Here is a 25,384-nt window from a genome sequence, read left to right on the forward strand (position 1 = left end):
CAACCTCAAACTCCTGGGCTCAAGCAATCCTACTGCCTCAGCCTCCCGAGTAGCTGGGACTACAGGCATGTGCCACCATGCCTGGCCCTTGAACCTCTTTTATAAGGGGATTAATCCCATTTATGAGGGCTCTCTCCTCATGACCTAATCATCTCCCAAAGTCCCCACCTCCTAATATAATACTATCACCTTGAGGGCCGGGTGCAGTGGCTCATGCCTGTCATCCTAGCACTCTGGGAGGCCGAGGCGGGCGGATCGATGGAGGTCAGGAGTTCGAGACCAGCCTGAGCAAGAGCGAGACCTCGTGTCTACTAAAAATAGAAAGAAATTATATGGACAACTAAAAATATATATAGAAAAAATTAGCCGGGCATGGTGGCGCACGCCTGTAGTCCCAGCTACTCGGGAGACTGAGGCAGAAGGATTGCTTGAGCCCAGGAGTTTGAGGTTGCTGTGAGCTAGGCTGATGCCACGGCATTCTAGCCCAGGCAATAGAGTGAGACTCTGTCTCAAAAAAAAAAGGAAAGGTTATTATAAATAATGCTGCTAAGAACATTTGTGTGAACGGTTTTGTGTGGTTCCAATTATTTTGGCTCATGGTGTTTAAGAATGGGACTTTGCTACCACACTGCCTTGGGTTTAGGGCATTTACTAGTTATGTCACCTCGTGCAAATTACATGTCCGTGCCTCAATCTCATTTATAAACTTTGTGTATATTGCTCACCTTAGTGTTTTTTGAAACTTAAAAGAGATAAGACATGGGAAGTACTTAGAACAATGCCTGGTATATATGGTTAGGTCCGAGTAAAATTTATTAATATCTATTAGCATTATTTTAATATTTTGAGCTCTTTAATGATAGAGTTCATCTTCATTTTCCTTTGAAACTCTAGAGTGTAAACTTATTTTTAATAAAAAAAGAAATATTCAGAATTGTCCGGGTATCAAAGTGTGCTAATTTTAGACAAGTGCACTTTGATATTGAAGGAGATATTAAGGCTATAAATTGCAAAAAGGCTTGTCTTCTCCAATTTACCTCTTCGAATGCAGCAACTTATAACAGCCAACAGACTGCACCAAGTATAACTTGGGAGATATCCTTGTAATTAATAATATATCATTTCATAATATGGATATATCTCCGGGTGGTGACTTAGGACTGCTGTTACTGTAAAGCTGGGGAAATAGCTCCTTTCCACAGCAACTCTATGATGGGTTTAGGCGCGACCCAGGTCGATTTTGATTGGCTCACCTAATGGAAACGGTCTCGGTCTGACCTACTACTGGCCAGTATGGCTCCACAATTGGCTGTCCTGGAAGTCGCCGGACACGTGGCCACCGCAAGCTAGGCCGAACGTGGGAGGACTGAGTTACCCTTACCGCGCGAGGGCGCCGGCGGTTCCTCGTTGCCAAAGTCTCATTTCCCATAAAGCCTGCAAGCGACCAATCAACTGGCTGTCTCCATACCGCTTTCAAAGTCGGCGGGCCCTGTGCCCAATAGTAAGGCAGATACCGCCCCCAACTCGAGGATTGATGGAAAGCTTCACCAGTCACATCATAGATCTCCGCTATCTCCGCCTCTCTTGTACGGGATTGACGAATTTTCCGGCCAATTGAGGACGCCGGGTCGGCGGGTGGAGGAACGCGGCCCTCTGTAATGGCGGAGCGTGGCGGGGACGGGGGGGACGGCGAGCGATTCAATCCGGGGGAGCTCAGGTAAGGAGTGCTGCCCTCCCTTACGTCTCGGCTAGCTGGAGTTTCAGGGGCTAGGCCTGCTGTGCGGAGATCCGGGGCGGACGGTGGGCAGCCGAGTTGCGGTGGCTCTGGGTCAGGACCGCATGGGGTTCGAGAAGGGGGAAGGGGAAGGTGGCTTGAATGAGAGAGTCGGCCCGGGGCTGGGCCGCGGCCTCCGGCGCGTTCTCGGGGCGCTCCCTGCGGCTTTCGCGGGGCTCTGCCGCCCCTCGCGGCCCGCCGGGCGGGCCGGACGCTCCCGCCTGCCTAGGGGCCCCGCCTCAGCCGCGTGCCGCCTCCGCCTCGGCCGACCTCAGCCTTTCTCCTGGCTACGCTCCGCCGCGGGCCCCGTTTTCCTTATCGACGCCCCTCCACTCTGCAGTTAACCCCCCGGGATCCCTCGCCACTTCTGGCTTAGTCTTGTCCACGCTCTCCGCGGCTATCTGGAGTTTCTACGTTTGTCCTTTTATCTCGTCCCCCCCCATCACTTGCCTTTCTTAACTTCGTGTGGCTTTTCTTCTTTTATCTCATCTCTTTATTGCTTATTATTCTGCAGTTGTGAACAATAACAATAGCAGCAACCGTTTGTTAGGCGCATACTATGTGCCAGTAAGATGTTTTTACTTAGGGTTGTCTTACTTAGTCCTCACAGCCACCCTTTGGAGTAGTTGGCTCTTCTCATTTTGCAGGCCACACACCAGGGGCATCTTCCGTTAAGTTACTGGCCCATCTTACAGGTGAGGAAACTGAGCCTCGTAGAGGTTGAGTCAGTAGAGCAAGATTGCATAGGTGGAATTGTGGCTCCAGGAAGTGACTTGAACCCAGGCAGTCAGGCTCCAGAGCCTGCGTTCTTGGTCTGTGTTCTGTTTGTCTACTACCCACGCCTTTGGCCTAAAGAGTGCGGTGACCTTTCTTCCTCCGGAAACTCAGCGCCTATGGAATTTATAATTAAAATTTGATAAAATTAAGAGTGACTTGGAAGAAAACATATATATCTTTTGGTCAGTGTTTTTTTTTTTTTTTTTTTTTTTTTTGGAAAAAAGAGGTACTAGTCTTTATCTATGTTCGGTACATTTTTTTTTTTTTCTGGATGGGAAAAATGTCATTTCAGATGATCAGCTCCCATTCTGAATTGTGCTATTGTCAGCATTTGAAAATGAAAAAGAACAGTGTAGATTATGAGGACTCTGTAGTATTTTCTAGAGCTTAAGATGAAATTGTATGTGGGAATTATTATGCAAGGTTTTAGAAGAAGATAATGGCTTTCAGACTCTGAATTGTCACACAAAGATCCCTACTTTGGCAGGAATAAAATTTTGCCTCATGTCAGAGATGTCTCTCAAATCCTTTAAACCCTGCATGTGCATGTTAGTAGTGACCAAAGTGCGTTGTCAGGGTCTTTCAGTTTTAGTGATGGAAAGTTTATTCTTGATTCTAATCTTAAAGAGAAGTTACTTAGCTAGTCTCAGATGGATTTATTAGGGAACATTATTTTGTGTTTTAGAGAGTATCTTTCTTGAGTTTTACAACAATACATCTTTTAGATTTTATCAATAGTCTAGACATTGTTGTAAAACTGACTTGAATAGGGCTTAATTTGAAAATTAATTTGCTTTCTTGCAAATCTTTTTTACCTTCGCCTCTTGGGTTGGAAGTTGCTTGCAGAATATCTCGTATAGACCTTCATTTTAGTATTTCTCATGATTTATGAGAAATCAGCTGTTTATGTGACCGCTTTGATGACAGAAGTATTTGCATCTTGAGTGTATTTGGTGGTGTGTCTATCATAGTGCCTGGCAAATAAGGTTTTCAGTAGATACACGGTAAATCAATGAAGATAGGAGATTTAGAGATGGTTCACTTATTGGGCTGACATTTGTTGTGTGCTGTGTGACAGTTACAGACCTAGGTGCTGGTGGTAGAGCCCCGAACTAGACCAAAAAAGTCCTTTGTCCTCAAGGAGCTTCCAGCCTAATTAAGGTCGATCTGAATTCTAAGCTAAACTGAATGATGAAATCTGTCTGCAAGTGTGAAGTGACTTATGCAAGATCAATGAGTAGTTAGTAGAGTCTGTACTAAACCCGAGGTTTCCTCAGTTAGTTTATGAGTTGTCTCCCATGTATCAGTAGCATTTTTTCATTCTTGTGCCTCCAATTTAAGTATTAGCAGTAATGTTTTCACCATTGGGAAGATTACATATCCATATAGAGTACTTCTAGAAAAATAGATTACGTTTCTGTTTCCATGGTGTTCTTATGAAATATTTTTATTGTTTCCGTTCATGCTTTATAGGCTTTCGTTTTCCAAAAAGATTGTAAGTGGTAGGAATGCAAATCATCTACAATCGATGGAAAATTCAGAGATTACAAATGCCATTCATCCCTTTATTGTTGAGGCCCTTACAGTAACTTTTAAAGTCATATTTGTGTAGATCCTTTATATAGGGCCTTTATTTACCTATTAATACTAATGACAAGGTACTCGCAATCTAAATTTTCTCACCTATAAAATGAGAGTAAGAATACTCTGTTGTTACCACTGACTGGCTGACTTGAGCAAGTTATTTTTCTGTGCAATAGTTTCCCCTGTAAAAATGGTGCCAGATTTACCTCATTGTGTTGTGAAGATTAAAAGAGTTAGTACAGGTTATGTCCATGTAACTGTGCCTGGTATGTAGTAACTTCATTGTTGTTAAAACAATGTGTTGCAGCAGTGTACCAAAGGGAACTATATACTAGTGGGCAAAGCTAATAGAAAAGTAAATAAGAGAGATTTCTTCATAGCATTTATCACAATTGAAAACTCGAATTGGATAATGAATCAGAGAGGGTCTGGGAGAGGCTAGAGGTAGGGAAGCAGTGTGAGGTGACATTTGAGCTGAGGCTGAATAGTAAGGAGCCAGTCATGTAAAGATCTGGGAAAGAACATGCCAGGCAAAGGGAACAAATGCAGAGGCTTCAAAGTAATGAACTTGAGGTATTTGATCAGAGAGACTAGAGTTTGTGGAAAGGTTAACACGGGCCAGATTATATAGGGCCTGGTAATAGTAATTACAGTAGTAATAGCTAACACTATTACTAGTGTTAATACCATTTAATACCAGTACTATTACTGTACTGATGTTATAGGAATGGTAATAATAGCTAATACTTACAGCACTTATGTGCTGGATGCTGTTTGGAATACTTTATTAGTTCATTTAATACTCACTGCAGGTTCTGGTGAGGTTGTTATGGTGAAGCAGTGTATGTAAAGAGCTCAGCACATGTTCTACACATAACGTGTAGAACAGAAAATGGCAACTTTAGGCGTTGAAGCAGGAAATCATGTGAATTTTAACACCATTTTAGGGGTAGACTTTTGAAAGCCATCTAGTCAGATTAATGAAGTGCCTTTTACAGGTAAGCATTGCTGGGTTTTGTGGGGGAAAGAAGTAATAACGGTTAAAGTAGTTTACCGTGTACCAGGTACTATCCTACGTTTCGCAGGGATTATTGAACGGAAATGAGTAGCTTTTATTTCTATTCCTAATTCATTTACATCTGAGGAAACTCAGACTCAGAAATTATGTAACTAGTCTACAACAAAAAGCAGAGCCCTGATAGAACTTTTTTCATGATTATAGATCCTAAACGCTTAACTTTAAGCTATGACCAGGAAGTATGAAATTGCGAAGAAAGAAATACCGTAGATTTTTTGAAAAAAAAAAGAGGTAAGCGGAAAGGAAATCTGAGATTAGGGTACATTATTAACTCAAGGCTGAAACAGACTATTTTCCTTGGTGGTTTACTTTTTTCTGCCCTAGAAGTTAAGACATTCCTTCAGTAACAGTGGCCCTCTGTCTTTTGGGGGTGCATGTAATTTGAAAAAGACCTTGTGATTATTTTGATGCAATCCATATTCCTTTTTGTGATGACTGTTTTTAACTCATGTTTTCCAGTCTTTGGCTTGTAGGATCACTTGCAAATTTGGATAAATGTACCGGCTATAGTAGTTCCGGACTTGTTTACAATTTTGGGTTTCTCCTAAAAGGCAAATTGGTTCTTTATTAGGGTTTTTTGGTTAGAATTGAACTATGATATGGAAAATTTAGAGTAAGTTCGAAGGGTAATTGTGAGCAGAGGGTTGAAAAATGTAGGAAAGTTCAAAGAGTCTGGTGAGGAGAGACTATAAGAATGATTACTTTCAAATATACATAAAGAATATAATTGTTAATTCTCACTCGAGGACAGGAATGTAGATTTCATGTATAGTGTAGAGATTTATAGTAGCTACCGGGAAGACCATGATAGATACTCAATAAATTGACTTAATTGTAGTATAAATAATTTTTATAAGATTCTACAGTACCCTACTTGTAAGGTAGTTTAGGTACAGTATCACCTAGGTATTCATTGGTTCATGCAGTGTATTTATTGAATTCTATTATGTACAGACCAACTGTGTGCTGGGGATACAAGAGTGAACAGAATCCCTACTCTGAAGGGGCTTAGGTGGGACCGTGGTCATTACGAGCCATTTGTCTGCTTTTGAATCCTGGCTGTACTACTGAACCAGCTTTGTGGCCTTGGGCAAGTTACTTAACTTCTGCGAGCTAGTTCCTCATCTGTAAAATGAGATTAATTATAGTATCTGTCTCATAGGGTTGTTATGATGATTAAATGACTTAATATTTGAAAAGAGCTTAGAGCACTGCCTGGCACATAGTAAACACTTTTAAGGGTTAATAATTCTCTTAAAAGGGACTTGGGGGAAGAGATAGATAATGCCATTTTGTGTGATACTATTTATACATGCCATGGAGAAAATACACTAGGGTATTCAGTTAGAGAGGGAGGGGTGGTGGGGCAGGGTGCAGTGCAGGGAAGGGCTTTTCCTTTAGATGGAGAATACTAATGCTCTCTTAAGCTGTCCCCCCCCCCAAAAAAAAAGAAAAACTCTTGTATTTGGAAATAATTTCAAACTTACAGAAAGTTGTAAAAATAAAGATAGAACACTTACTATTAATATTTTACTTTTTCTATTTTATTATTTGCATGTATGCATGATCTTTGTTACTCTGAACCATTTGAGGGTAAGATACAGATACCTATGGCCTTTTACCCCTAAATACCTCAATGTGTATTTTCTAAGAATAGAGATATTCTTTTACTTAATACAGCCGAGTTAATCGAGTTCATAAATTTAGTTATACAGTACTTTAATCTGACAGCATATTCTAGGTTGTCAATTGATCCAATAAATTCCTTTATAGCATTTCATTCCTTTAGTACAGAATCCAGTCTAGAGTTGGTATTGTGTTGTCATGTCTCTTTAGCCTTCTTTAATCTGGAACATTTCCACAGTCTTCCTTTGTTTTTTATGTATAACATTGACATTACTGGAAAATATATCCTCCTTTAATAGAACATTCCTCATTTTTCTCATTATTAGATTGATGTTATATATTCTTGTCTGGAATAGGTGGTGTTGTGCCTCTCTCAGTCACACGTGATCTATCTGTCATTCTTAGAAGATACTCATTTTGATCATTTGGTCAAGATATTGCCCATTTTCCCTATTACATAGTGTTTTTCTAATCTTTTCTTGCAACTATAAGTAGACATTTTAAGACCATCTAATTATCCTCATCCACATTTCCACCCAGATTGGGCATCCATTTATCATTCTTATTGATCTAGTTTTTACCATGATGGTTGCAAGATAACTTTTCCAATCCACCTGTACTTAAGGGCTTTTAAATTTGATGTAATTGGAGATCAGTCGCCACATTTTTGTAATTCCAAGAAAAAAATTTACTGCTTTCCCACACAGGATGGCTCAGCAGCAGGCCTTGAGGTTCCGAGGCCCAGCTCCCCCACCAAATGCAGTGATGCGGGGCCCACCGCCACTCATGCGACCTCCTCCACCTTTTGGTATGATGCGAGGCCCTCCACCACCACCTCGGCCCCCCTTTGGACGTCCCCCTTTTGATCCTAATATGCCGCCGATGCCTCCTCCAGGAGGGATACCTCCGCCTATGGGCCCTCCACACCTACAGGTAAAGAATGTAGCGGTTACCATTTCTTTGTTGGCATCACTGTCAATATTGTATATGGGTTTTGCCTTAAAAACTTATATCTTAAATAGTTTCAATTTATAGGAAAATTGTTGAGGTAAGGAAAACATCCATATATTAACATGTTACTCCTAAAGTAGTGGTAGTAGTGATTAGTATAGAAATTCAGAACAGGAATTTAGATGGTGATAGAAAAGTATATATACAAAACTAGGATTTAGTAGGATAGTTCTTGCCTACCTTGATCTCTGTGAGTTGTCTTTAGTAATGCATCTTCTTTATGGGAAGTGAAGTTTGAAATCTTAAGGGATTGAGTGGAGAAAATTTATTTTCAATGATATATGTTGCCAGCCAAGTATAAAAATATATATATGTATATTCCTGAGTAATTTTCCTCCCCAGAAATGGTACCTAGGATAGAATCTGGAAAGTGACAACAAACACCTTTTGTAAGCACAGATTTGAATTTTTTATCTCCTCTGGAAAAAAGCAATTGGATTATCTTATTATTTTATTTTAGAAAAAGATTAATTATGTGATTTCTTTAAATAGAAACATTGGTGGTATTTTAACCTGAGGCATATAATCCTTCTCAAGTGTATCTAGACTTATTTATTGTCTGAAGTCAGGTCCTGAAGGCATCAATTCTCAAATATCTACTTTTGCGATTGTATTCTTTTTGTTTGAGTCTGCATCTATGTTTTCTTAGATAAGCCTGTACAATTTTGAAATCAAGTATATAGTGGTATCATTCACCTTCTGTTAGCTTAGATAATCAAGAATGACTTATACTAAAAATACAAAAAAAGATATATATTTAAGTGATGTAAACTGTTTAGATAGGGTTGTGTTTTTGGAAGAGACACAAAGTTTTAATACTTTGCTTAGTAATCTTGCTGCCTTCCTGGTAATGAATAGCTCCTCCCCCTTTAAACACATTATTGAATGGTTTTATATTTCCTTCAAGATTAGAATAAGAAACAGTTTTTTGACATACTGATTCTGTGCCTTTAAGAGTTAAACCTAATTTAACTGTGAAATATTATAAAATGTAATGGACCAATGTAACCCTCTAATGGAAATGTATCAAATATTATGGTGGGATACTTTCTAATGTCGTGGTGCTTTTCTTGGTCTTGATGGATTAATTGTGTGCTTTACATTATATCCAAATGATTTCTAGGTAAGGATGTTTGACAGGTATTTGAGGTAGATATTTTTTATATAATATGGGTCTGTGTGCTAATGCTTGAAGACACTAAACTGACTCCAGTAAAAATTGGAGTGTGTGAAAGAAAATTTTTTAGGAAAATGAAGTATAGCTTCTCATTATTGGCTAGTTTCAATTCCATTATCCAGATTAAGATGCTTTAGATAATTGAATTTTAATGTTACTTACAGATTATAGAAGAAATCTTTTTAATCCTTATTCAAAATCTGTTTTTAAAATGTCACACCAATATTCATTTTTAATTTTGAAACTGGTTTTTATGCACAATAAAAGGATCATTGTATTAAAGAGATTGGGTATATATGTTAAAAAAAAGTCAGACCACTTTCTTGCTTTAGTAAGTAGGATACAGTAATTACAGTTAAATTGTTTGGTTTGGGGTTTTGCATTGTGTCAGCAGTCATTGAAGAATGACAGTGAAGGAATTATCAGAATTAGGACTGGATTAGTAATGGCTCTGGAAAATTTAAAACAAAAATTGAGGTATATCCTAAGTTGAATTCTAATTTTCCACTAAAAAGTAGAATGGATAATTATTTTATTGTATCTTTTAAGCTTGTTGATGATCATGTCTTTGATGAACTATATTATTATTATATAGAAAATAGGAGATGGTGAATAATTTCCTAGCTAATAATTTTTTTTTTTTTTTTTTGGTAGGAAAAGAGAATAAAGGGTTAGGTATATCTAATTTTTCTTTTTTGGTTATTTCTGGGTTATTTGGTAAAATGTTTCTCTTAGGGTTGGTACCTATTGTAGGTGAACTGTGCGGAGGCGTTGGTGTGGCTGGTGTTAAAACAGATGTAAAAATCAATTAAAAAAAAAAGTAATCCACTGGCATGGCTGTTACCTTGGGGGACCCAGGTTCTCTGTGGGCTGTGAAATTCACCAAGACTCCTAACCTGCCAGGAAGTGACTTTCTTTACTATGAAGATGACAAAACCTGGTAGGCCACAGAGTGGAGGAAAAACCAATTATGGGAACGACTTGCAAACACTGATTCCTCTTATAAAATATGATCTTGATACCTCAAAAAAAAAGTAATACAGTGCCCAGGGTATGAAAAATGCAAATCAAGTATAAAGAAGAAAGCAAAATTCACTCAACAATGCTGTAACCCAGAGTTGACTACTGTTAGTATTTTGTTGTATTTCTTTCTAGTCTGTTTGGTAATCATTTCTGTTACAGAAAACTTTCTTACACAACGGGTGAATGTATTTGAATAGACTATAAAACTAGTTTCTCTTACAGTGCTTTACTTTTGGATAGAATTCAGTAATAATTTGAAGTAAAAAAGGTAATTACAAGTGACCATGATTGTTCTTGTGAATTAACAGAGACCACCTTTCATGCCTCCACCCATGGGAACCATGCCTCCTCCTCCGGGTATGATGTTTCCACCAGGAATGCCTCCTGTGACTGCACCTGGTACTCCAACACTGCCTCCAACTGAGGAGATATGGGTTGAAAATAAAACTCCAGATGGGAAGGTAAATTATAAAATATACTGCAGTTATCTCTTTAGTGAAAGAGGAATAAAAGTTAAGAGTACTGGTAGGTTCAGATGCATGATGGTATCCTTGTCAATTAAGAATGAGCCTTGGGTAAGCGGGAGATGGAGTAGGACTCCAGGAAAAATGGACTGGATTAGACTTTTGTGCAGCAGACATAAGGTTGGCTGGAATGCTAACATACATTTACCTGCAGTTCTGGAAGCTTCTGGTTACATAGGGACCATCTGACTAGCACATACTAAAATACCAGACTCCCAGAAGGAAAGCACATGTTCAGCATAAACTGCATTGTTTGTATAAATGGTTTAGACACAGTGAGCCATTCTTATCACTGGGGGAATGCTGGTAACCCTCCTGAAATCCAAGTTCCCAGAGTCCAGCGAGGGGCCAGCTTTGCAAGCAGGGCTTTCTAAGGACAGCAGTCTCAGGCCTGCTACATTAACTTTCTGCACAAAATATAACATTGGTATTCCTTTTTTTATGTGTGTTGAAAATAAGATGTGCTCATTATAGAAAATTGGAGGTTGGGATGGAATTACTTATAACCCTATTTTGGTATACTTTCTCTCTTTAAAGTTGTTTTTAAATAGTTTTTAAGATAAAATATTGTTGCATTGTTGTTTTTAATAATAGTTCACAGATTTTGTGATACCTATGATTTTGTTTCCTGTGCAGGTTTATTACTATAATGCTCGGACACGTGAATCTGCATGGACCAAGCCAGATGGAGTTAAGGTTATTCAGCAATCAGAACTGACACCTATGCTTGCAGCCCAGGCCCAGGTTCAGGCTCAAGCTCAGGCGCAGGCTCAGGCCCAAGCGCAGGCCCAGGCCCAGGCCCAGGCCCAGGCCCAGGCCCAGGCGCAGGCCCAGGCCCAGGCCCAGGCCCAGGCTCAGGCCCAGGCCCAAGCGCAGGCCCAGGCCCAGGCCCAGGCACAAGCTCAGGCCCAGGCGCAAGCGCAAGTGCAAGCACAAGCAGTTGGAGCTTCTACGCCTACGACCAGTAGCCCAGCATCTGCAGTGTCCACTTCAACATCATCATCCACCCCTTCCTCTACCACTTCTACCACAACAACTGCCACCTCGGTTGCGCAGACAGTATCAAGTGAGTATTAGCCAGCATGTGTTTTCATTTAGGGGCTAGAGAAATGAAGAAGTAGGGACTGCATTTCAAAATGGTCCTAGTGTTTCTGGTATTATCTTTGATGTTACTGAAAATGCATTTTTGACATCAAAACTTTTGAGTTAGAGAAAAATATGAATTTACATCAGTAGAAGAAATTATTTGCCCAGTTGCAGTTCATGAAGCTAAACTGGGAGAGTGCAGAGTTAGCTGTTCAGCTTGGTCAACAGTAATGCTGGGTGCTTTGGGGTTTGCAAAAGAAGTATTAGTCTTGGTCCCTACCTTACAGGGTTCCCAGTTTTTCTAACTGAGGAGGCAAGAATAACACATGAGAAACAATTAGAGAATGGTATGCAGAAGTATACAGTGAAAATGAAAGATTTAAGAATTGGAGAAGTGGAGAGATGAGTGGGTGGACCACATGGGTATTGAGGTTTATCATGAAAGATATGGAGTAGGATCTGAGTAGGTTCAGAAGTAAGGAAAAGATTTTCAGATAGGACAAACAGCATGAACAAAGGTCAGGAAATAAGGATAATTACAGTTTATTGGATTGCTAGGAAACTGATCTGAGGTGAGAGGGTTTATATTGGGTAATAGATTAAGAGTGAGACTGGGTTTTGAAGGATCTTAAGAACTGGGCCGGGCGCGGTGGCTCACGCCTGTAATCCTAGCACTCTGGGAGGCCGAGGTGGGCGGATCGTTTGAGCTCAGGAGTTCGAGACCAGCCTGAGCAAGAGCGAGACCCCATCTCTACTAAAAATAGAAAGAAATTATATGGACAGCTAAAAATATATATAGAAAAAATTAGCCGGGCATGGTGGTGCATGCCTGTAGTCCCAGCTACTTGGGAGGCTGAGGCAGGAGGATCGCTTGAGCCCAGGAGTTTGAGGTTGCTGTGAGCTAGGCTGACGCCACGGCACTCACTCTAGCCCGGGCAACAGAGTGAGACTCTGTCTCAAAAAAAAAAAAAAGAACTGGGCAAATGGATGAGACAGGCACTAGGGGTCCTGTATAAATGCAGTATTTTGAAAGTTTTTTTGGTGATTTTTTTTTTTTTTTTTTTTTGGTAGTGTTGAAATCAGGTATACTTATTAGGAACTTTTCAGTAATCTCTTTTAGGATAGGTAGTTCCTAGAATGGAATGCGGTTATATGAACTGAGTTATAATAGAAGCAGTCAGAAAGGCAAGAGAATTTTCAGGTATAATGTCTCAGAGGTCCAAGGCTTAGATCTTTTCTAAAAATGAGAGTTGATTAGTAGCTGATTTCAGGGATGAAGAGAGGGATGAATTTATTACTTTGCTTAAAACATTGTCATTAATATCTATATTACTTTGCTTTTTTTGTTTATTTGTTTTTTTTGTTTTTGTTTTTTTGTTTTGTTTTTTTTTGGTATATGGATGTTACTATTTACTCTGCAGGCTGAAACTGAGCCCAAAAGTATTTAGATAAAAATTTTGATTTGATTATTTGTTATGGTACTGGTCTGAAGATACATAGCTATCCCTATAGGGTGATTATAATTTGTATTATTTTACTACCTGGATAATAGATAAGAGTAAGAAAAAAAAGATGTTTTACTTTTTCCTGGTAGCTTCAGGGCCTTGGGAATTATTAGTGTGTAAAAAACATGTATAGGAAAATCATTTAATCACAGTGGATTCAAATTTGAATTTATTTTATTGATACAAGAAATAACTGAAGAATTAAGGTACATGTAATATGGAGACAGTTTTTAAAGACCCTACTTAATATTTTTTAGACATCTTGGGGGGAAAATGTGCTTAACAGGAAAACGTAAATAGTGCTTTACAAATCTATTTCCTTTTTTTCTGAGGTGAATTTAGATACAGAAGTATAACAGTTGTACTAGCTAGCTTTTTGAGGGTCTTTACCTTTTTATAGGCTTAGTGCTTCTAAGACCTATGTGGCAAGGCGGAAAACTGCCAGTTTTTATGGGTACCTGTGGCAGTAATGGGAGAAGGGGGTTAATAAAAGCAATGTAGTTCTATGTAGAGGCTCTGTGTTGCTTAAATTTGCTTCTCTGCCTTCTTAGGAAGGAGAAATAGTAGCACTTTATTTTGTTTAAGGGAGGTGGTTAGCAGGTATTTTAAACATCCTATATATATTCCATTTCTGTTATCTGAGTGGTCTGTAAGATAGCTATCTTGTGATTATCAACTATTCTATTAATAAATCCCGTTTGTAATTTTTTGCACTGTCCTTTAGTGATTGGGAGGCCTTTATTCTGAGAACAAAATAGCAAAATTATGTTCCTTTTACTGCTTTTAAACATCAATTTTGATGTTGTCTGATACTCTGATATCTGTTTCTGTTTAACTTGATCCAGTATCACAGTGTTATCTTTATAACTATAGTCTTAATACTTTTGTAGTTGAGATCTGAGGCTGGGTTAGTAGTATATTTTGAGGCCTAGTGCTTCACTAGTTATTTTAACAAATGGAGTTAGCAGGAATTTACCCAGTGAAGTCTTATATACTATTCTCCCAGTTTCCCATTTAATTCTTTCATTCTCTTTGTTCCTTCCTCTCATGACTCATGGCCACTAATCAATTCAGAAACTGCTGTGCTGCAAAGTAAGAGGAATGGATTGAGTGGATACTTTTTGCCATCTCCACTGGTGTTTCTTTCCACTTGAAATTTGAGACCCTTATGACTTACTGGATTTTCCTGACTATAATTACTTTTGATCATAATTTTAGTAATTATCTGAATACTCTTGTAATATTTTTAAAAAACTTAATTCCATGAACTGCAGCATAAAACTATGGGCAAATGGGACTAAAAGGAAATATAAGATTATTTATATTTTAATCCCAGTTGAACATAAACTCATTTTGTGCAAGTTTGTGAAAAATGATGGTGAAATCCTACTTCTCAGGAAGAGAAAGTTGGGAAGAATAGCTAGAATGTTTTTAGCCATTACAGTAGATTGCAAATGCTAAATGATATATGTTTGGGACTGGGCAAATGTTGCATGTAATTTGTATTTTTCACACTGTTATAAAATTATATTAATATGATACTGTACCCTAAGGCTAGGTCTATGCTAGACCAACAATTCATTCCTGGGCCGCTGAAGATACTTGTTTGGCCCTGCTGTCTATTTAGCCAAGGTGAGTCCCTCATTAACAAGTACGAAATTGCTCACATCTTCCCAGCCTAAGTGAGTTTTTCATTATTAGAAGCTGGAAAAAGATACTGACAGATTTTGTTGTCACATGGATTATTGGGTGGTTTGTATTAAACAGTGTGTTTTTGCTTAGAGTAACATTGACGTAAAGATCGGGAAAGAATTGTTTTTATTTCATTTAATTTGATAGATTCATTCTTAGTCCAATACAGGTAGAGTTTGATACTTTTTTTCTTTACATCAAGAAAAACGATGATGTATTTGTTACCAATGAATTTCCAAAATGAATTTTATTTTGCAACTAGCTGTGTTATGAATAAACAACAAAGATATTTTGTAATATGTGAGAATTGAAATTTTTTAAAAGTATAAAATATGGATTTTATTTTTTTTTAGTCAGTTTGATTTTAAATGTAATTACTAGGGATGAAATATTTTATTTTTTATACTTAAAAATAATGTGGCTGGGCGCGGTGGCTCACGCCTGTAATCCTAGCACTCTGGGAGGCCGAGGCGGGCGGATTGTTTGAGCTCAGGAGTTCGAGACCAGCCCGAGCAAGAGTGAGACCCCGTCTCTACTAAAAGAAATTATATGGACAGCTAAAAAATATATATATAGAATAATTAGCTGGGCATGGTGGTGCATGCCTGTAGTCCCAGCTACTTGGGAGGCTGAGACAGTAGGATTGCTTGAGCCCAGGAGTTTGAGGTTGCTGTGAGCTAGGCTGACGCTGCCACTGCACTCTAGCCCGGGCAACAGAGTGAGACTCTGTCTCAAAAAAAAAAAACAAATAAAATAAAAATAATGTACTAGCAGAACCCAAATTATCCTGAATTTCACATTTTCCTGATCTCTCACAATGGAAACCTGAGTTGTTTTTGACTCCATTCGTTCATGTCCAGTTAGTCATTAGTTATTTACATATCTTTTTCTCTCTGTTCTTCCTTGCTTGGACAATTCTAGTAATGTTGTGATTGATTTTCTCACCTCTGTTCTTCCTTTTCTTCCTATGCATCTGCCAGGTTAATTCATTAGATGAACACTGATTATTACTCTTCCATATGGAAACCTTTAGTTTTCCTCCCCCCATGCTGTTTTTACCTTCATGAAATCACACAAATAACATGTGAATGCATTCTTATAAAAAATTCATACTCTAATGAAGCATGTGTATAGTAAAAAGTAAAAGGCATATAATAGAGGTAACTACTGTTAATATATTTTAGTGTGTATCCTAGATCATTTTCTCTACATGTACATAAGTTCTGCTTTTTCCCTACCCAGTAAATACAGATTCCTTAGCCTTTTGTTCAAGGCTGCTTGTTTTCTGCCCCTGGCCTACCTTTCTAGCCATAACTCACTGGTTTTGTGGGTATGCCTACTGTTTCACTAGTTAACTGCTTACCTTCAGTTTTCTAAACAGTTTTTTTTGTTCTCTACTCTTCTGCCTTTACTCATACTTTTCCCAAGACTTGCTTATTTTCTCCTACCATTCCCCCATTTTCCTTGTTGAATCTTAATCTTTTAGGGCTCATCATCTCAGTATAAAATTTTCTGTTCCCTCTCAGTTATGAATACTCTTTGGGTTTTGATTTATACCCCTGTGCAATTTATCCCATTTCACTTTGTATTTTAGTTATGTTTCATTTAACTGACTACTTTCATGCTTCTTGGAGATAAGACCTTTTGACAATTTTCTTGCAGTGCATGGAATGGGCCCTTAAATACTTAAATTACTGAATGAGTGAGTGATGAATGGATGTAGTAAAGTGGTTTATGAAGGAGTGATACATGTTTTTGTTTTATCTCTTATCAGCACCCACAACACAAGATCAGACCCCAAGTTCTGCTGTTTCAGTTGCCACGCCTACAGTTAGTGTTTCAACTCCTGCTCCTACAGCCACACCTGTGCAAACTGTTCCCCAGCCGCACCCCCAGACGTTACCTCCTGCTGTTCCTCATTCAGTACCTCAGCCAGCAGCTGCAATACCTGCTTTTCCACCAGTAATGGTACCTCCGTTTCGTGTTCCCCTTCCTGGCATGCCAATTCCACTTCCAGGTAAACCAACAGATTGTAATGGTCTTTCCAGCTATGTTTCCATATTGTCAGTTAGTTTGTTCTCATGTGTCTGTTGTGTTTGAAATTTGCCTTGAATCTCACCTGTTTGAAATGTTTTTGAAAGATTCATGGCTAACTGCAATATTTTCTCTTAAGTTTTGGTAAATGTCTTTTTTTTGTTGTTGTTTACATGTCTTAAAATCAGAGCCACATTTAAAGCTACACTTATTTTGGATAATGGCCTCAATTAAAAATGATCATCTTTTCATGTAAATATGTTCTAAATGCAGTATTTTAAGAGATTGAGTCTGAAGTTGAGAAGTCACAAGTCGTAATAGCTAACACAAGTTGAATGAGTGATATATAGTGCACTGTTCTAAGCACTTTACATGCATAACTCCTTTAATTATCACAACCATTTCATGAGGTAGGTACACAGACAGGTTAAATTACTTGCCCAAGGTCACATAGCTAATAAGCGATGATGTTAGGATTTGAGCCTGTACCCTCCAGATCCAGATACCAAACTCTTAGTAACTGTATTAACACTGGGAAGAAGATGTGAGTTACTCAACTATAAAAAAATTCATATAAAATAGAAACATTCCCTTGTAGCAGTTGCGGTATACAATATAACATGCATCATTTAAAAGTTTAATTATTATGGTGAGTTCATGTATTCTATTGTTTTAAGATAAATCATTAAGATTAGAGAAGGACTTAGAAGATTGTAGAGTAGACTTCTTACCATAGGGATTAAACAGTGATAGTGTTGGGCATTCTAAATTTGAATGCATTTGCTGTTGTCAGAAACATTTAATCCTTGATCAGTGGTTCATTCTCCTGTATTATAGTTGAAAATATTGATACCTTAAAGAGATCAAATTCACAGGGCTAATTTGTAGCAAAGATAAATAGAACCTAGGCCTTTTGTCTCTAAATTTCACATTCTGCCCACTATTTATTATTGCCACTTTATTATATTAGTTTCTGTGTGAGAATATTGCTGTGATACAGCTATTTCTTATTGGCACTCATCTTAATTATCATAATTGCTCTAGTTGTCTTTTTACTTGTGACTGCTTTGTAAAGGATACTTTCAGATATACTTTGGCAAGAAAGAAACAAAAATTTCAAAAATTAGTTTTTTGTTTGTTTTTTGATTTGATAGAAAAACCTTTTACACATTATTGATATAGTATTAGATAATAAATGCCTAATATATGGTATTTAAGAAATTCAATTTAAAAATAAGAAAACTCAAAATGTTTTCTTTAATATTAGGGATTATCCTTTTCCTAAATTAAATTTAAGACAAGCAGCTGGATATTTTCCTCTGGATATCATTTTTGTAGGAAACTAAATGATAAATGGGGAATAGTTTGACATTTGTCACCTCTTTTTGCAATCTTGGTCTGCTTTTGGAGTTAAAGACAGTTTAAAGACCAGATCCTGTATTCTGAATGATCTGAAGGAGCTGGGATTGTTAATTCTGTAGAGAGAAGACTGAGAGGTAGGTAGCATGAAAATGTTGTCAAAGTATTGTCAAAGGCTGTCATTTTAAGGATGTTGGTTTTTCTTTGGAGGTTCTCACTAGGACCAATGGGTGAAAAGTAACAGAGTAGCAAAATTCATGTCTGTAGAAGTGGAACTTTGTCACAATAAAATCCTTCCAGCTATAGCCTGCATTTTGATGTCATGGTCTCCCCTGACCCTTACCCCCTCATTAAAAAATTGAGGACAGGTTGTGATGACCATTTAATGAGGTGGTACCTGTGAAGTTTGGCAGTAAAAGGCATTCAATAAATGGCTATCATTAGTGACATTTCGTAGGTTAGCTGGAAGAGAACCTGAATTGGGTAGTCTGTTAAGATTTTATCCAAGTACCAAGGTTCTTCGGAAAGAGAGGGCCTAGTGTCTTATAGAAAGTGATATTATATTAGTTTGTGTTTATATATCAAGGCATTTTTGGTATTAATATTCATTCATTTTTCTTATTTTCCCTTTTAATTCAGTCCTACAGGATGTTTAGTGAAAAATAAGGACAAAGATCACTTGTTTTTTTTTCCTTTCCAAATCATTGTTGGTTATATGTACAATGAGATCTCTCTCTTTTTCCCTCTTCATTTCAACTCAGCAATAAGGTGAATAGGAGGGATTTATATGTAATCTGTCTTGGAGCCTTAAATTCTATTTGAGATAGCATTGTCTGCTCTAATGAGGATGATTAAGGAAGGGATAGTCATAAATAAGATGAAAGGAAGGAGAGGAGAAATTAGGTAAAATACAGACGTAAGATGTGAAGTTTATCTTTTTAGCCTGAGAAAAAACATGACCTTTCAGTATGGTCTATATTTTGATAGTCAAATAGAAGAGTTCTATGTTGGCCCAGTTGTTTATTAATAATAGCCGTTAAACTTAAATATGAATAGGTTTGGTTTTATTCTATTCAAGTTGTATAGTTAAAATTATTTATTGGCGGATGGTTTTGGAAAACAGTCTTTGAGTGTAAAGTTCATATATTCTCATGAATTGAATTTCTAGTGCTACCTTTGATGGATTCAGTGATCCTGCAGGTGGCAGTATTTATACTAATTTAAACTTACTGCATGCTGTAACTTCCTTAACCAAATTTTTCTTTTTTTTTTTTTTTTGAGACAGAGTCTCACTCTGTTGCCCAGGCTAGAGTGAGTGCCGTGGCGTCAGCCTAGCTCACAGCAACCTCAAACTCCTGAGCTCAAGAGATCCTCCTGTCTCAGCCTCCCGAGTAGCTGGGACTACAGGCATGCGCCACCATGCCCGGCTAATTTTTTCTATATATATTTTTAGCTGTCCATATAATTTCTTTCTATTTTTAGTAGAGGTGGGGTCTCGCTCTTGCTCAGGCTGGTCTCGAACTCCTGAGCTCAAACGATCCGCCCACCTCGGCCTCCCAGAGTGCTAGGATTACAGGCGTGAGCCACCGCGCCCGGCCGCAAATTTTTCTTTTTAAAAAAATTTTTTTGAGACAGAGTATTGCTCTGTTGCCGGGGCTAGAGTGCAGTGGCGTCGTTATAGTTCACTGCAACCTCAAGCTCATGGGCTCAAGCAATCCTCATGCTTCAACCTCCTGAGCAGCTGGGACTATAGGCGTGTGCCACCATGCCCAGCTTATTTTTCTACTAATGTTTTTAATAGAGACAGGGGTTTCACTCTTGCTCAGGCTTGTCTCGAACTCCTGACCTCAAGCCATCCTCCCACCTTGGCTTCCTAAGATGTTAGGATTATAGGCATAAGCCACTGTGCCTGGCAATTCAGTGTTTTTATTTTAAAGAGTTTGTATTAATAGAAAGTTTAGCTTTAATATTCTTTATATAAGATAGCAATTAAGAAATTAAAGGCAGTTTTCAGAAATTGGCAGTATTTGTGTGTGTGTGTGTGATCATAGTTGTATTGTAGATAAATTTCAGTCTCTGAGTTAGGAGAAATTTCTTTTCCTGTTCTTTAGTGGGGAAAAAATGGGTACCAAAAGAAGTTTTTTCAGCTGAAAAAATAAAAATTATTTCCCCTACACTTTTCATTGGACTTCAGCCTTTTCCATTTAAAAAAATTTAACGGTCACTTTTAATTTTGAGTTTCCTCAATTAATCAGCCTTAGTTTTCCAGCTTTTTCTTTCATTTCCTTTTTTAATCACCATTGTAATGCATCATCATGAGCCTTCATTCTTCTAAGAAATGTATGTAATTTCTATTCTTTAATACAAGTGCTGCTTCTTTAGCTGGCTTGAGTGATAGAGGTTTCTGCAGCCATCAGCTCATATAGTCACTAATGATATTAAAGAGGCTGTATGTTCTTAATGTTTTAGCCTGCCTCCATGGTGTTCCAAGCCCATGGGATTCCATAGAGCAGGCACTGAAGATGGATATTTTGTCATTAATTGAATGCTTCCCTCCTCTTCATCTTTGCCTTTTCTTTTATTTAAAGTATTATTTGCAGTGGAACATTTGGATCCATTTCATAGCTTACTTTCTTCCTATCTCTACGACCCCTCTTTGTCCTTATTCCTTTTCTACTTCTGCATGGTTGTGCTCCATGCCTCAGCTCCTGCATGTAGTTTCAACTTAGCCAGCAGCATAGAGAAAGTGCCTTGTCACTGTCATGCTGCATCTGCCTTTCACTGGTATCTGACCAACAGCAGCATGAGTTTGATGTCCTGTGGGAAAATGTCCCACATGAGAACTCGTTACATATATGTAATGAAGGGGCTTTGTTTTGTTGAATTTAAAGTCCTGAGACTCCTTCAAATATTATCAGAGCTGGTTTGATAAAAAGGTAATGGATGCTATCGTTTAAAATTAGTATCATTGGATTTGGTGCCACTTCCCACAAAATGTCAAACAAAAAAAATTTTACTCCATTCTTGGTCTTTTTCATTAGAATTAGCATTCTAAATTGTAGTCTTAAATTATTTCCCTGAATCCCAGTGGTAGCCGACATACAATGGCAGCTTTCCAACGTATGCTTGCTTATCCATTTTACAGGTGTAGCAATGATGCAAATAGTCAGCTGCCCGTATGTAAAGACAGTCGCTACCACCAAGACCGGTAATTTTTAAAACCATCTTAGTTTGTTTTGTCTGTAAGTTGGCATGGTAGTGAATGTTGTTGTTTATCCTTTTATTTATTCTTTTGCCCAAGTGAGTGGATTTTTTTATATTTTTCTTTTTAATGAGCAATATAAATGCAGTTGTCATATTTGGCCAACACTTAATTTTCCCAATTGCCTGTAGTATTAGCTTCTTTGGTTCACAAAAGCAAATAAGGTCAGATCACTTTATATCTTAATTTATGTAATAAGTGTAAACAACTTCATTCTCATATTCATAACATTTTATTTTATTTTAGATGTGTGTTTTTAAGTTAAATATAAAAAAATCATTTTCATGTGTAAAGTGATGTGATTATACTTGCATGCTAGTGAGTATATGTGTGTGATTATTTGTATGTGTAGTATACATTTACATTTTAAAGTTATTGAAGTAATACAACTACCTGAAACTTAAATTCTAGGGTAGGATTTGGGGATTTTTTTCTCCCCAATTTTGATTTATGTATCCTTATTTTAAAAGTATTTTATTTATGTAGTATCAGCTTATATTTAGCTATATTGTAAAAAAATAAAAATCTTGGCTTGTCTTCTAAAAAGTAGAAGCAGCTTTGCTTTCTTTAGGAAAAGAGTAAATTGACACAGTTTACAGGGATATCTGACTTAATCATTTAGATTTGATAAACTCAGTCATTTGCTTTAAAACTGAGAATTTTATTCATATCCTCTTGGGTATCTTAGAACTAGAAAATAATTTTGCATCAAGAAATATGCTCAGTAAATATGTTTTTGATTTCATTAGAATTTGAGAAGCTATTTTTGTAAACATTTTTCTATTCATAAGTGGGGAATATACCATGATTTTTATAATTTATTATGTTAAGACTTTGTCATGTGAGACCCAAATTTCTGACTGTCCTTAAAGTGCTTCTTGGATTGAATTTCTGTGTCTCATTGAATTAAGGTATTAGAACTAAAAAAACAGAGGAATAGAATTAAGTAATATTTAAACCATCTTTTTATATGATTTTTTTGTTCCAACTGGTCCATTCATTTATTAACATTTAATAGAAAGACTTAGCCCATATTTTAGAGTTTTGTTTTGTGTTGCAGTTTGATCCTTGGATCTAATTTTTTATTATTCTTTTTTTAGGTGTATTGCCAGGAATGGCCCCTCCTATTGTACCCATGATACATCCCCAGGTTGCTATTGCAGCTTCACCTGCTACCTTAGCTGGAGCAACAGCAGTTTCTGAGTGGACTGAATATAAAACAGCAGATGGGAAGACATATTATTATAATAATAGAACATTAGAATCAACCTGGGAAAAACCCCAAGAACTAAAGGAAAAAGGTATAGGTTATAATGACTTGGGACATAGTATGACTATAATAAGTAGAATGCTATTTGGAATTCTGAGTTAATTTCTTTTTAAGAGTTTGAGGGATTTTCTAGTTTAACGTATTTGTGGGATTATTTATTTCTACTGAATTGATAAATATGTATTTGTTTAAAAGGCCAATTCTACTTAAATATTTATCATCATTTTTTTCTATTTGGAAAAATTAAGTTGTACATATATATGTATATATTTTTACTGTTCTCAAGAATTTTTTAATTATTGTATAATTATTATCCTTATTGAGATCAATAGTACTGATCAGGAAGGAAACCAACTATATATTTTATGTTTTCTGAAGGAAGAAAAAGAATTAGGCCCTTGGATCCTTAGATGTTGTGGAAGACTCATAATTTTCTGTGTGACAATGTCCTATTTCTGTTCCTGCGTTTCTTAGTAGTATATCTTACCCCTTTCAGCAAAATGAATAATTGCGACAAATGGTATTATGAATGACCCGAAAGACTCTATGCCCCTTTGAAGTCAGTAGGTTTTCTTTAAAGACAGTTTCCTGACTGTTATAGCAAGATATTTATAGTTGAGTATTACATTAGAGTCACATCAATGATATTACAAGGAAGGACATTTTATGTTTATGGTTAGTATCTAGAAATGGAATATCTCAACTGCTTGTTCTCTGAATGTTCTTAGAAAATTCTGTCAAAACTTTTGAGTGATGGCATCTTAATTTCTTAATAGAAAAATTAGAAGAGAAGATTAAAGAGCCAATTAAAGAACCTTCTGAAGAACCTCTTCCAATGGAGACAGAGGAGGAGGATCCTAAAGAAGAGCCTATAAAGGAGATAAAGGAGGTAAAGGGCCACAACCCATAAAGCTTGGAGCCACATTGTTTGGTACAATTTACTTGTAACTAAATACCTGTTTGATATATTTTTAAATAATTGTTATGAATTTGATTTTTGAAATCTAATGGTTCTTTGAAGTTTCTAGTTCAATTTTTCCTTTGAAAATTTCATTAAATTACTTCTTATACTAAACTGAAGCCCATAGAAAGAAAGGGCCTGGGACCAGAGCTTGGACCTGATCTCCAACATCTTGACTTTGAGACTGGTACATGTTAAAATCATAAGTGTAGCTTCATATTTGGAGAATGTAGGATACATTTTATCTGTCCTCTCTACTGTTGTGTTCTGGCATGGAATGGTCCCTTTAGAGGAGTTGGTTTTTGGAAGCTTCATTGACTCAATGAAGGACTGATGGTAGTCATATTTTAATAGTAGGACAGTTAGCAGAAATCAGAAACAATGTTAGATAAAGAGATCTCCTCTAATTCTTTATACTGTAATTCTCCATTTCTGCTCCTAATCACATGGTTAGTGAGTCTATGAGATAAGACCAGATGCTGCTGCTGGTTCTGCTGTTGTGAAATTAAATTCCTCTGTGGGCAAGGATTTAGATTTTCTTTTTTTAGAAATTTCTACTTGAAGTCCCCCCTCATCTTCTAGCAACACACCTTGTGTTGGTTGCACTTGAAGTTGTTTGCAGTTACACTCTTTTTTGTGGAATATTCAAGTGTAGTTTTGTGATAGTAATTAAATGGGAGTAATATTATTTCCCATAGGAGCCCAAAGAAGAGGAGATGACCGAAGAAGAAAAGGCTGCCCAGAAGGCAAAGCCAGTAGCTACTACTCCTATTCCTGGGACTCCATGGTATGTATTTAGCTTAATTAGTAAGTTTTCTTTTCTTTCTTATTTAAATCATACTTGATTGTTACGTGGTTTATTTTGTAGAAAAAGTACTTTTAAAAGCATATATGTCAAATATGTTTTTATTTGTTGTATTTGGGGTGTTCAAACCTAAATTTCAATTGCTACAAGTGTCTTCCTTCATGATACTCTCTATTAATGTTCATTGTTTTTAATTATAAACATGAACCACTGTGGATCCGAATATACTTTTTATTGTTTAAAATGTTTTAAATTTGTTTTTATGTGCATACCCAGTATGTGATTACATTTATAGAACTATGTAAAATTACGTCTTTTTATCTAAGTACAGGCATACCTCGTTTTATTGTTCTCTGCTTTATTGTTTTTCAGAGATACATTTCTTACAAATTGAAGCTTTGTGGCAACCCTTTATCAAGTCTTATCAGTGCCATTTTTCCAATAGCTTGTGCTCACTTTGTGTCTCTGTGTCACATTTTGGTAATTCTCACAATATTTCAAAATTTTTCTTTATTAATACATCTGTTATGGTGCTTTAGGATCAGTGATCTTTGGTATTACTATTGTTATTCTTTAGGAGTACCACAAACCACGCCCATGTAAGATGATAAAGTTAACAAATGTTGTATATGTGTTCTCATTGCTCTGCTGTCTGTCTGTTTTCCTGTCTTCCTCTGCTTGGGCCTCCCTATTCCCTGAGACACAACAATATGAAAATTAGAACAATTGATAACCCTACGGGGTCTTTAATTGTTCAAGTGAAAGAATGAGTTGCATAACTCACCTTAAATCAGAAGCTGGAAATGATTAAGCTTAGTGAGGAAGGCATGTAAAAA

The 25,384-nt window shown here is 37.1% G+C and overlaps 1 protein-coding gene across 24 annotated transcripts in view; it reads left to right on the plus strand.

Moving 5' to 3' along the window:
* Positions 1 to 1,641: 1,641 nt before the first annotated feature.
* TCERG1 (transcription elongation regulator 1) overlaps positions 1,642 to 25,384 on the plus strand; it is a 62,242-nt gene continuing 38,499 nt past the window's right edge. For 7 of the 24 annotated variants that reach the window (XR_011235100.1, XR_011235101.1, XR_011235097.1 and 4 more), the window contains exons 1-8: positions 1,642 to 1,717; positions 7,547 to 7,772; positions 10,359 to 10,511; positions 11,211 to 11,640; positions 16,632 to 16,874; positions 22,613 to 22,813; positions 23,559 to 23,671; positions 24,442 to 24,530. Coding sequence is in view for 18 of the 24 variants with exons in the window: in XM_069483828.1 (XP_069339929.1) it covers positions 1,659 to 1,717; positions 7,547 to 7,772; positions 10,359 to 10,511; positions 11,211 to 11,640; positions 16,632 to 16,874; positions 22,613 to 22,813; positions 23,559 to 23,671; positions 24,442 to 24,530 (1,514 nt within the window). In the remaining 6 variants the exon portion in view is untranslated. Of the gene's footprint in view, positions 1,801 to 7,546; positions 7,773 to 10,358; positions 10,512 to 11,210; positions 11,641 to 16,631; positions 16,875 to 21,395; positions 21,459 to 22,612; positions 22,814 to 23,558; positions 23,672 to 24,441; positions 24,531 to 25,384 lie in introns of all 24 variants that reach the window. The other 17 variants (XR_011235098.1, XR_011235099.1, XM_069483826.1 and 14 more) reach the window with 10 other exon arrangements.

Source organism: Eulemur rufifrons, chromosome 10 (genome assembly GCF_041146395.1).
Source record: "Eulemur rufifrons isolate Redbay chromosome 10, OSU_ERuf_1, whole genome shotgun sequence".
Lineage (NCBI taxonomy): Eukaryota > Metazoa > Chordata > Mammalia > Primates > Lemuridae > Eulemur > Eulemur rufifrons.